We start from the raw sequence: 13,298 nt of genomic DNA on the forward strand, positions 1-13,298 counted from the left end.
CGGAAACTTCTTGAGCCCTATTCTAGATGACGAGCAGACTCCACACGCTGGATCCTAAACTAAGTGGCTTGAAGTCAATATAATTTATCAAACTTAGTTCATTACACGCTCGGCAAGGCTGGCGGGGAATCAATCACCTGACAGAGCCTCGCGTATTATGTCACAAATTGCTCTCAACTAATACTTTGAGATAGCGGTTTTGTTCACACATGTATTTGAACAATTTAATGTGAGTTTTATGTAGTAATAGCACAGATAATTACTCACTTAAATGAAGGACTCTACTGAGATTTACAGACTTTGTTAATGTGACATTTACATGACACTTTAACGAAATATCATGTCACAAATATTTTTTCACTTTACTTACTTTCTATTGTCAAAATCTTTCAAGTATTGGTCCTGACACACTTATTAAGTTTCATAATCAAAGACCAACTTTTAATAATAATGTTATTACAATGTCTTACGTAGGCAGATTCATTATGATTTATTTAATGACGGTATAATCATAATGCTTTGTGGACATCTAATCATCTAATTAGCAGTCCACAAAAGCCGAGAACAGCGGACTTAGAACCATGTTCGGTTCACTCAATTAGCTGAATGCATGTTTGTTTAGCCAGCGCCAATCGAATCGCCTCGACGTAGTCATGTTGTCAATACCAATCTGAATTCATTGGTTGGATTTAGCGGCGAATTTTGGACTTCGTACTGAATCCATTGATTGGGATGTATTGAGGTGACAGCTTGAAGACGTGTGTATGACCTCGTACTGATAAATTGGATCTTTTATCCACCAACCGTCTTCCATGGAGGTCCACCATCAGCGCGTGGTGGTGCAAAAAATTAGCGCCTATTATCGGCTTACTAATGGTTGCCACCAAGAATCACCAACTGTAGGCACGTCGCATTCCGATGTTAAGAACAACGATTTTGATTATTAAGTATTGGGGTGACAGTTTGAAGATGTGTATCTATATGTATGAAATAGTGTTATCTTTTATTCTTGGAAAGATAAAGTTTATTGTACTCTTTCGTCTTAATATGATGGTTTGTCTAAAATCTGTTCATGTCATCAGCTATGCAGAAATGAATGAAGGATTGGAAGAAGTTTTATATATGATCTCATAAACGTTAAATCCTAGGTTTCACCCGATTAATTAGATCTCGTGCTTGTAAGATGCCTGTTTGGTGCCTGTTCTTTAATTCGTTTTAAGATTAGCTAGTTGAATTAGAACAGTGAAATAGACGGGAATATTACATCACTGTCAAAAGGAGTTTATGTATAAAGGTAATAATAGATCGCTTCTAAAGAAATATTTACAGAAAATCGCCAAACCTTGAGTTGTTGGAGCTGTTCCTTAAAGTCTGACTCCGCGAAGGTGATGCTGGCTGCACACGTGATGTTGGCTGCCTCTAGTTGTGTCACCAGCTCGTTGACAGCTAAGGAGTATATCTCTTCATTCTGGGAGAAGGCTGTCACTGTGTCCCAGCCGAATTGTCTGGTGGAAGAGAGAAATACACGTCTTTATGTATGTCGCAAAATTGTTGAATAATGAACATTTTAGCATTATTAACAGTTCATAAAAGATACTCGTCAAATCCTGTTTTAGTTAAATGGGATTACAGACATGCAAAAGAACAATCGAAATTAAAACCTCCTTATTATTTCCCCCATTTAAGAATTACGAAATCAAGACTATAAACAACATAACGTTACGTTGGCTGTGCTAATACTTCTTTTTCAAAAAAAAATACAAGATTACTTCTTTTGCTCTGAGAAATTGCATTATAAAAGAACTAAATTAATTTCAAGGAACCGCAATATTTTCTCTAGACGCAATAAAGTATTCTCTGTAATGTTTCTATATTTTATTTTTTCTCTTTTAAAAGACGTAAACAGAAACCACGTAAATGTAAATATTGTCTAGATCTTAACTTTTAGCGAAACAAAAAAAAAACTTGTTCATATTTTTCAGTCGTAAACTTTATTTCACAACATAAACATTTACAAAAGTTTATTTTTTGTTGGGTTTCATGGCTTCATCATATTTTTATTTTTATAGTCGCTCATTCTAACGCAACCTACAAATTGAAAATCATTTCTAAATAACAATATTTTTATGCAAAACAGTATTTTGATATAAGGTGCCATACATCAGAATTTCACTTATAGTAAATTTTACATTAAAACCACATCGTTCATTGTTCCATCTCCACTCGCTTACAAATCCTTCAATAAAAGACATAATGCATTTCCTTAAGGAGCCCTTAATATCTGAAAAGGATCTCAAAATTGAGAGCTCTTGGGGGTGTGAAGGAGGAACCGTCCTCTTTTCATTGAAGATTGAATTCGAAGACTCACACGACACGAGAATAGCGGGATGTAAGTACTTTTACACCAGTGGGCTCCGTGTGGTCTGTTCAAATACCCTACTACTATCCCTTAACCCAAGACCACTGCGGTTGCGGAAGCAGGACAAAACTATTCACGGAGTATTGCTCTGTAGAGCGCTATCTCCCTCACACAACTGAAATAATGTTAGTCTGCGATGTGGTGGTAGGACTCAGACCGCTCTTGGCGTAACAATGAAAAGGAAATTATTAGTTACTCACTTCAGTTATCGGAGAAAAGTTTTCTTAAGAATTTTAAGGCTTTCGCTGAGGTTTGTTGAAAAATGTAGAGCATGAAGGCTATGGTTTTGGTATTTAGGTGTGAAATAAAGTTTTGGTATATTATGTTGTATATACGCAAGTAATATCACACTAATATTATAAACTAGCTGTTGCCCACGACTTCGTCCCCGTGGGTAGAAGATATAAGTAATGATTTATAACTGCCCTGTTTTTTTACACATTTTCCATTGTATCTTCGCTCCTATTAGTCGCAGCGTGATGGTTTATAGCCTAAAGCCTTCCTCGATTAATGGTCTATTCAACACAAAAAGAATTTTTCAAATTGGACCAGTAGTTCCTGAGATTAGCGCGTTCAAACAAACAAACAAACAAAGAAACTCTTCAGCTTTATATATTAGTATAGATGTGAAAGTATGTAAGCATGTCTGTATGTCTGTTACTTATTTACGCCCCAACGGCATGACCGATTTCTATGATATTTTATATGTAGGTAGTTGACACATTGAATTGACAATTACTTTTATCCGACTACGTGAGAAGAGAGTAATGTTCTTGCGCATATAACAAACATCCAGGTAGGTCGAGCCAGGTGGGTCGAGCCATGTGCCACTGAACAAAATTTGTCAAATTTCGGTAAGGACGTTTAATACGTGCTTATGCCTTATACACGGTAGCCTTACTATTCAAATATATACAAGCTAGTAATTATTATAATACCCATGAGGAAAGTGGATTCACAATATTTTTCATTAAAACAAATACCGTTATTAAACCAAATAAATTGATAACTTTATTTTTATATTAGTTCAACTCTCTGCGGTAACTTGCTAGTTAGACAGATTGGATCCGAAGTTTATCTAACTTTGTAGATAACTTCATGATTTTTAGATATCCCAGTTCTTCGATCCAATTAAATTGTAAAGCTGTGTTCAAGTTTGTGTCCAGAATTGTTTATTTATTTATACACAGAGAGGTCAAGAGAACTTTCAAAAGAAAACGAAGGTACTAAGTAATTTCTTAAGTATTTTTTTGCAGAACCGTGGGTCTTAATTGCTACAGGAAAATGTACCTTAAATACATATATGACATTGTTCATAAAAACATATTTAAATCTACCTTTCCTTTGTTTTTGACATTACTACACTTTCATGAAAATAGTATATATCGTGTCATACTAGATATAATGTGAAAAACAAGCCTACTCTACCCATTATGATGTAGTAAGTTAGGAAAAAAGACCACTTACGAATTTTCAATGACGCGCTAAGCATGTTAGATCCAAGGGCGGCACAACTGAAGTTATATCGAAGCCTTACTCTCATAATTCCTCGTATATTCGAGACCGCTTCAAACAACAGAATAATGAGAGCAATTACAGAAGTTTGAAGTAACATGTGAAGGCTTTAATAAAACTTGCGCTGATTATGTTGACGAATATACTTTATATAATAATGTGGAATAATCTTGTATATAATACATTTATCTTAAATTAAGCTTGGCTACATTAATTACTAAAAACGACTGGGATGGTAGTTATAGACAATTTTTGTATGGAACAATTCTACAACTATTATTTTCGATGTTGGCGCGAACTATACCTGTAGTATAAAGAGAACATGAAATGTTGGACAGTTAAATAAATAGACCAAAAATATTTTCTCATACATTTTGAATACATCTTGCTGTACGATAAATAGTTAGCTGAGTAACTTTATAGCCTTTGCTTAGAGACATTTTTCAGGAGCACAATGACAGAAAATGTAGATATTAATAAGTTCAACTGTCACTATACTCATGAAATTGTATCCTGTAAATGAAGTAATCTTTATTCCCAAACTCGATCGGGGTACAGACTTAAATAAAGGATCAATTTCAATGTTTTGTAAGACTATAACAACAATCTTAAACCATTTTAAATTACCGGTTTTTATAACTAACAGAAAACAAAGAGCCTTTTGTTTATTCTTCTCTTGCAATTTACTTGTTAAAGCAATGAATAAAAATACGAATAAATTTTAGATTGCTAATTAAAGTATAAGAAAACAAGGTAGACTGGTTCAATAGAAAGGATCGCTGTAGCATAAAAGAGTGCAGTGGTCGTAGCAAGTGTATCGTAGCAATATTGGATCGTAGCAAGAAATGTTCGTAGCTCGTAGCGACTCGTAGCAGCTCGTAGCCTTTTTATTCCCTACGCGGAAATGCGAGTACACAGCGACTGCACTTACATAACTTATGATCAAAGGCTTCGTTTAAACTCACAACTAGTTTTATGCTCACAAAATATGCATATGCATGGAAACTAGAGTTTGCCTTTACGGAGTCGAAGTTGAATTTGACATTCTCAAAGAATTTCAGGAAAATTCAATGAAGAATTGAGGTCTGGTGAATACATTTAGAAAATTCTTAATACAGCTATTTGGTTTCCTGGGAATTGGGTTTTGATTAAAAAAATAGGAAAATTTCGATACAACAAAATCCAAAAAGCTCTTGTGCTCAAGTGTGCCTTTTTCAGGCTTTTTCGAAATGCTTAGTTGCGCAAGATACAATGAAAAATGTGGAAAAAACAGGGAAAATTATTTATCTTTGAGGGCTTCCGTTCAAAAATTCCTAAATTATATCTTCTAACCACGCAGACGAAGTCGCGGGCAACAGCTAGTTACTGATATAGCTGTATAGACTGACCTGATGAAGGCGATCCTGGCGGGGTTGTGCGAGGAGTCTGGCGCCACGGTGCGGCAGAACAGCGGGAACTCGGTGCGGTCACTCAGCGCTGGGGATGTCGACCCGAACGACACCTGTAGTGTAAGGAGAAGGTGAATTGTTGAAAGCCTGAATAGATTGATCGTGAAAATATGGAATTATGGAGCAGATAATAGGTATGTTGTTTTTTGTTAACGTCGTAAAGGATACCGTTGAATAATGCATATTTGGTTTCTTGGCAGTCAATATGTAAATACCTACTTTGAAATTTATCTTTGTACAGTTATTTTATTTTTTAACTGGCAAAGAAAAGGATGTCCTTTTCTTTGCCAGTTAATAGCGTTAGCGTTAGTAGCGACCGTTTAAAAGTTGTTTTCCTTTAACATTGATTGAATTTAAACGGAAAACTATCATATTTAATTTAAATTGGGCTTTTGGCCTAGTGTTTATTGGTGCTGACTGTTATACCGGAGGTCGTGAATTAGAATCCTACCATGGAAAAATGATTGTGTGAGGAGCATAATCATTTGTTTTGTGTCTAGGTGTAATTTATCTAAAAAGACTTGATTTTTAAAAGTTGTGCATATAATATTACATTCCATTTTTGTCCAAAACAAAGAATTTATTCAAATCTCGAGTGCCCGTTTACTCTTCAATCTTTACAAGTTGAACCGAAAACTTTGAAACACAGTTTATTCGTCGGGGGCACGTAACATCGGTAACTTTGAAGAACAATTGTTTGTCAGTCTCGCGACAAATAAATGTTAGACTCAACTCTAGGGATAAATCCAGTTAGAACTACAACTACGATTCTTTTGAGTCAAACATTCGAATAAGTTGAGTCAACAAAGTATTTCAAAAATGTATAAAAACCTAAATAGTTTTATTTTTTATTTTCTTTGAGGTTAAATAGCATTGAATTTAAAGGAAAAATACAGAGACTGTTATAATAATATAACAATGTTAACATGTATTTGACGCCTTTTCTTTAGTTATTCTTTATTTAATAACGGTTTACACACGCGTATTTATCGGGATGGCTATCATAAGCTGACGCAGCGGTGAGGTCGCGAGTCAAACTTGTAGTCTCGACTCGCGACTCCAGACTTCCGATGAATACGCGTAAGTAAATATTAAACAAGTAATGATTGTTCAAGAAAGTTATTCAAATAATATTTTTAGATAAGGTCCTAAATACCAAAGGTTAAACCTTAACGCATGCACACATACGTTTATTGTAGTTATAACAAGCTAATTAAGCTGCGATCATTAATAATCGCTACATAACATAACAATGAATAGCAACCGATGTGTGAAATTAACTACAATGATTGATAATCTTCAGCTAGGGTTGACACACTTTTAGAATAACTATTTATATTCTCTCCCTACACATAATATGCAATACAAAAAGTCTGTCAGGATTTACAAGTGTAGTAGAAAAGAGGATTCTTGTTTAGAAAAAACTCGTCTAGTGCGCATTGCACTCGCGACACTAAAAGTTTCTCACATATGTCCAATGCGTTAAAAAGCTATTCTATCTAAATACCTACCCCGTCGCATATCGTGATGAATCGATCGTGATGAAAAAGTAAATGTGATTGAATAAGTGATTATACTTTTGTACTTCCAAAAATAACCTCTCAGCGTTCAATAATGTAAACCCATTGAATATTCCTTTCAACATTTCATTGAGCTCACTTCGTCCTAACACAATTACAACCAAAACAAACGCAGTTCTAAATTCAAATATTGAATTTACATCATCCACAAATCAACCAACTTCAATCCCTTCAATTTCCAACCTTAATCCCTACATCCTAAGGTTGCTTTTAGATTGCTAAGGGTTAAAGTCTCCAATGTTTCCTATAGAACCGAAATCGAGTTGTCTATCTAGGCTACGGTCGTTTGTTATAGCTTGAGTTAGTATGACGCCGGTAGCGGGCAGGTAAGTACCGGATCGGACGGCATTGAACTGGTTTATACCGGCTTAAAGTGGTTACAGCTAGTTCGTGACTCATTTGAGGAACGTGGATTTTGATAACTGGGATTTAGATTTCGTTGTTTGATAGTGTTAAAGGATTTATTAGATGGAGTTAGATGATAACCGATGTTTTCCGTGGAAATAAACAACTTATACCAAGAGCCGCCTATTCTGCAAAGAAAAATTCTTGCATGCTGAACTATTTTTTTTTGTATTTAGAACCATTCGGTTTTCTAGTAGGTTTATGTTTTAAAAATTTATTAATAATTTGGCTAACACTGATATCTGTTAAAACACTTAGTAAAATAAAAGAAGTTACGAGGATATTTTGAAATTAGTAAAAGTAATAAATTTGCAAAAGATCTTTCATCTCTTAACGTGAAACTACCGAAAGTTTGTCAGCAATCAAGATTGCAAGTAACTCTTTTAGACCACAATACATTCGTACAGTTCATTTGTTATCTCATAAGTCCGCAATAGTTTCATCAAACTACCTTATGTGCAAGATACCGGCTTAGCCAAACTATCGTTGGGTACAAATGTTCAGAATATTAAGGAATTACGGTCCACAGAAAATGAAATTAATTCGTCTTATTGCAGTCACGGTAGCCAATGTAGCATATATCTAATGTAATAATACAGGAAGGTGTCCCATTTATTGTCTGAGTTTATGTCAGGGACGTATTTATGAAAACCAAATAGAATTTGAAAGGTCGTAAGTTTTTGATCAAACTGTGCACATTTTATTTTAACGATATAATATGATAATACGAGATCACCACAACAGTAGTAATATACCTCATTAAACATTTCAGGCTTTGTTTAATAACAGCTTATTAAGATGAGGATATATTAACGAACGCGTACATCATGTGAACATAAAACGTTTTGTAAACAGTTTTGCGGGAGAAGTGGTTTCATTTATTTATTTCATCAAACATGATTGTAATATATGAGTATATTGTACTAAGGCGTGCAGATTAGGAACTCAAATCTCATCAATACTTTATTTCGCTCCAAAATGTATAAAAGGCACGAAAATATTAGGAGAGAGGAGGAAAGTCAGTGATCAACTAAGTCTGATATTAATATACACATTTCAGTAATTAGGTTATGAGTCTTAAAGTACTCAATTATTTATAAATCTTTTAAAACCTAGAAATCATTGATATACATATTTGTAATTAGTATTATTATTGCACAGTAGTACTTAGGAATTATTGGTACTGGAATTATTATTTGTTTTCTTTTTATTGTACCTGAAAATACCTGAAAATAATGATCGATTCAGTTTATATGCCCCACTCATTAATAAGGCACTTGAGTTACTATGACAGCATTCATTTTAATATTATATCAAATTATCGACTCAATAATTAACATCATCAGAGCGAATCGTAACATAAAATCTTTATACAACAATCATAAAATCTTTTATCCTTCCCGTTAGCTTTGCACAAAATAAATGTACGTTTCCTTTCATTCCTTCACTCGCGTACACAATAAGATTTAAAATTCAGTAAACTCTTGCGCGGGAAGAGTTACAATTTGTTTGACGTCCGCCGCACGCTCACCGTAAATAGAATTCATATCCGTTTAAAATAAGAATGGAGCGGTCGAGTCAGTTGCGCCCGTTTACTATGAGACCTCAAAATTTGAATTTTGTCGTTGTGGAATCGTGACGTCACTACGAATAGGCTACGGAAACACAAACGATGCTTAACCTCAATGTTTACTTATATTACTTGTTGTAATATCGGAAAATTTCAATTGTCCAGAATTCATGAATAGCCAAGCTTTATCGCATAAAATAGCCGGGTGATATACAGACAAACTGACAGTGGAGTCGTAACAGGATTCCGTGTCCTTGCTAAAAACTGACAGAATAAATGAAAGCTAGAATGTTGTTATTTCAATGCATAAAAGTGATACTCAAAATATAACGGGACTCTGTTCAACGTTGTATAATCCGGTAGAACTCGTTACACTAATGGTCAGTTTTAAGTTAATTAATTTTATAAGTTTAATTTTCAACCCGTTTATTTACTGTCTCACTTCCTCGAATTAAGATAGTCTAACGGTTACGTATCTTTAACATTATTAAAACGAAAAAGATTTATTCATTGAGGGCGTTCAAAATTTTCCAAAGAACTTTCGAAAAAGAAGAAAATTTCTTGTTTTTTAATTCTCTCCTGCTCAACAGTTTTTAATTGCCTGCAGTCGAAGACAAAAATGATAGATCGTCTTTGATTTTTTACGGTCCCCATGGACACATCCATTTTATGGAGTGCCGGTTCTTCTCCATAAGATTGACTCTTTGGAACCGTGCAACTAGGGTCAGTAATATAACGTTTCAAAAGTGGCTGAAAAACGGCCTATTTGAAAAAAAAAATGATTTTGAATTGGGCAAAAATCAGCCATCTTCAACCTTGCCATCATCTAACCTGCACAATATTCCAGTAGGGCACGATCTTGGCGATGCTCTCGGTAACCTCGGAGCAGGCGGTGCCGAGCAGCATCACCATGCGTGACTCTCGCTCCGTGTACAGCGCGTGGAAGAACCGGTCCACACCCACGCCAGGGTCACACTGGAAAAAGGCTTTACATTTATATCTACTTTAGATATTACCAAACAGCGAGAGCTGAAGGAAAACTAATTTAAGAGTGAGAAAAGAGTATAGGTACATATAAAAGTCAGAGCGAATTATAAATGAACACAATCCTAGCGGAGTTCAAATAATATTATGTTTCAGGAATAACTTCTTTACTATCTTATTATGTCTTAAAAGCTTATGTATGCAACGAATAATGTTTATAGTGCTGTCAATTTTAAATATTGTTGGAGTAATATTGTCTTCCGTATAACATCCACTAATAATCATCTTATATCTGTTTGCTCATATAATACAAAATTATACGAGCACAAACTTTATAACCTCAGTAAAATAATTTAACACAGATTGTGTTAATAGCGTATAAAGACTACGTTGCTACGACGTAGCACCGCTACGCAAGTTATGTTGTCGTTTGCAGCCGCTACGCAGCTACGAGTCACGTCTTGAACTTTCTTGTTTATAAGACGTGTTTTGACTTCAGCTGTCTTGTTTAAATATTAACTGTCAATTCAAGGTGAGACAATAACATTTTATAAAACTGTACATGCAAAGGGTATTCTTGATTATGTTGTTCCGTTCAGATTTAAGTTAAGTTATTGCCTTGGAGTTTCATTTCAATCTTTCGTTTATAACCGATTTTCGGTTATAAACGAAATATTTTTTTTTGTACTTAGATAAAGTAGTTGCAACGACTCATATAATTACGCTTTAAACATGAATAATTACTTGCATAAAATGTATACTCAAAAAAGAGCCCAGTATTTAACTTTTAAATGAAATCTTTAAAACTATTTTCACATCTTCATTAAAAAACAAACAAATTGTACGATATAAAATAAACACTTTTAAACTTTATTGAAACCCTGTAACACAGGCAAAGCCGCGGCAACAGGTGTTATGGTAATCAGATAACTGTCTCTCTTGTCCAACTTTAGTTTTGCGCGTGAAACGTGTTCAGAATACTTATGTGTAGTAGTTCCTGTTTCTTGAAACTATCTTGTTTTTAATGAGTTTTCTCGTCACATGCTGAGGGTTTACATACTTTACATATACTTCAATCGACATTTTATTTGTAATATTTTTATAACCCCTTTCTGGTATGGTACAAAAACTAGGGAAATTCGGTTTGAAAATAACTTTTCAAGAGATCACGGGTCGTCGAATGATTGAAACCCACTGTAATCGACGAATCCCCACATGAAGTCCTTTGTTTGATCCACCAGTGCTTGTCCAAGACAAGACAAGACTGGATATCTTAGGCGCGGGAGACTCATTAAAAAACATTCTTTAGTAATTGACAATTTTGGTATGTTACTTTTCTGTATATTGTTCTTTAAAGAGAAGTATCACGGAAGCAACATTGCCTTCTTTTATAATAAGTTCTTCTGGGTGAATATACTGAATACCTAATTTGAGCAAAAACCTCTAAATAAATATCCGATAAAGTTATCCTACCTTAGTATCGTTAGTGATGAGATGCAACTTATATCCAGGTAGTAGACCTCTCTTGTTGACGTGGTCCACAGCGAGTTTGGCAGCAGCCAGCTCCGACACACCGTCAGCTCGCGGCAAGTCACCCACCGACAGCTCGAACAGACCCAGGATGGAGACGATACGGTTTGACTTGGTTTTAGGTAAATCTGTGGGAGAAGAAAACAGTTTTAGAGGTGGTCTAGATGGTATATTGCATATGAATTGGCTTGATTTAAATTGAATAGCTACCGGGACGTTTTGGCAAATTTAAACATGGTGTGTTGTACTTCTTTATGTGGATAATAAATTAGAGTTTGTTTTAAAAATAATAATTATGATTCAAGGTTCTATTTTTAGAACAATTTAATATTATGATATTGAATTCTATGATTTCTGCTACTACGTAATTTGTAAGTTGTAAAGGCGTGAAAGTTTTCCCTGTTTCAACAGTTCTGATTAGCCAGCTTTTCATAATTTTCGTCAAAATATACCTAAAATAAATGAAAAGGATACTGACAAATAATTTTATGTTCACCCACTCTCAAATGTCTTGGTCACCTACCATAAAAATGATGTTGTAACAACATCCATCTTTATTTTTAATATTTTTTTGTGATAACTACAGCAGCTGTACCTACAGCCGGGTGATGGATAGGGTCGCGTTTTTTAGCATGAATCCCTAAAAACAACACATAGCACTGTCATAACAAAGAAAAACATACTGTTAAAAAGGTTTTCCGTTTTAAGCTCTGCTGAAAGACAAAATACCCACCAACATCTCCTGAAGTTAGACAACAGTTATTAAAGCGAGACGTCGCTCTACATTGTGTTGAGTGCTCTCTCGCTTTCACAACAGTCTTGCTGTAAGTGGGGTGGCCCTGATTAACATGGGTATGTATTACTTATTACTGTGTGGGTTGGAGGGTAGGCATTAATTGTATTAAATATGAATGTGTTTTGTTTTTCGTAAGTAATTGCTCTGTGGCACGCCACTGAAAGTATTCTTATTTATCTGTGGGAGGCTGTTTCTATTTAAACGTTAATATCTGCGTGTCAGATTTAGATTTTATATTTTACTGTTTTTGATTTTTTTTTGTATCTGGCGAAAGCTTGAAATATACCTTATGGCTTAATAATATTGGTTAAAAGTACCTATATGAGGATTGGTTTGGATTGGAAAATAAATAAAAAATAGTTGAACTAAAATTCTATGTCAGCTTTTCTTTATGTGTCAGGCAAATTTTCTTAAACATTTTTTAAGCAGTAGCTTGGGTTTGTGGATTTATCTGCCGGTTCTTCACCATTACAATAACATGTTGAAACAGCAAAATAAGAGTCATTAATATTACCGTTTCAAGTGTCTGCAATTCTATACATTTTTTATCGAAAATTAATCACAGTTTCAGAAAAATAACTCATCTCCAATACCTACGTATGTATGGACAGTCGTTACAAAAACGTCAGGTACATGTAATGCCAGCGGTGCGAGACGGCGCCGCCACCTGTTTCAATTCAAAAACACAGACAGCTCAATTTTACCTTCGGGAAAATGTATACCGTTAAAAAATCTGGAAAATAGGAATTCACCATTGAATAAAAGAAAGCTAAGAAAAAGGAATGATTACAAATTGAATTCTTGTTGTTGCTTTCTAACTTAATATGTTTTGATAGTTTTCACTTCACATTTTGGAACTTTTTGCAGTACATAGTTGGTACCTAGTTGGTAAAACTGGAACTCTGTTAGTGAGACATCGCTATCAGTCCGTCTGTCTGTAACCAGGCTGTACCTTATGAACCGCTATAACTAGACAGTTGATATTCTCACATGTATTTTTGTTGCCGCATATTTTTAGAAACCCTCAGCGTCGCGAGTCCGACATACACTT

At 34.7% G+C, this 13,298-nt stretch overlaps 1 protein-coding gene across 1 annotated transcript in view; it reads right to left on the minus strand.

Moving 5' to 3' along the window:
• Positions 1-13,298, minus strand: part of LOC113497386 (gamma-aminobutyric acid type B receptor subunit 2) — a 58,433-nt gene that overhangs the window by 15,762 nt on the left and 29,373 nt on the right. The window contains exons 2-5 of the mRNA XM_026876929.1: positions 11,395-11,579; positions 9,769-9,912; positions 5,323-5,435; positions 1,343-1,505 (exon numbers count right to left, since the gene is read on the minus strand). Of these exons, the coding sequence (XP_026732730.1) occupies positions 1,343-1,505; positions 5,323-5,435; positions 9,769-9,912; positions 11,395-11,579 (605 nt within the window). The remainder of the gene's footprint in view (positions 1-1,342; positions 1,506-5,322; positions 5,436-9,768; positions 9,913-11,394; positions 11,580-13,298) is intronic.

The sequence above is a fragment of the Trichoplusia ni genome, chromosome 9 (assembly GCF_003590095.1).
Source record: "Trichoplusia ni isolate ovarian cell line Hi5 chromosome 9, tn1, whole genome shotgun sequence".
Taxonomy (NCBI): domain Eukaryota; kingdom Metazoa; phylum Arthropoda; class Insecta; order Lepidoptera; family Noctuidae; genus Trichoplusia; species Trichoplusia ni.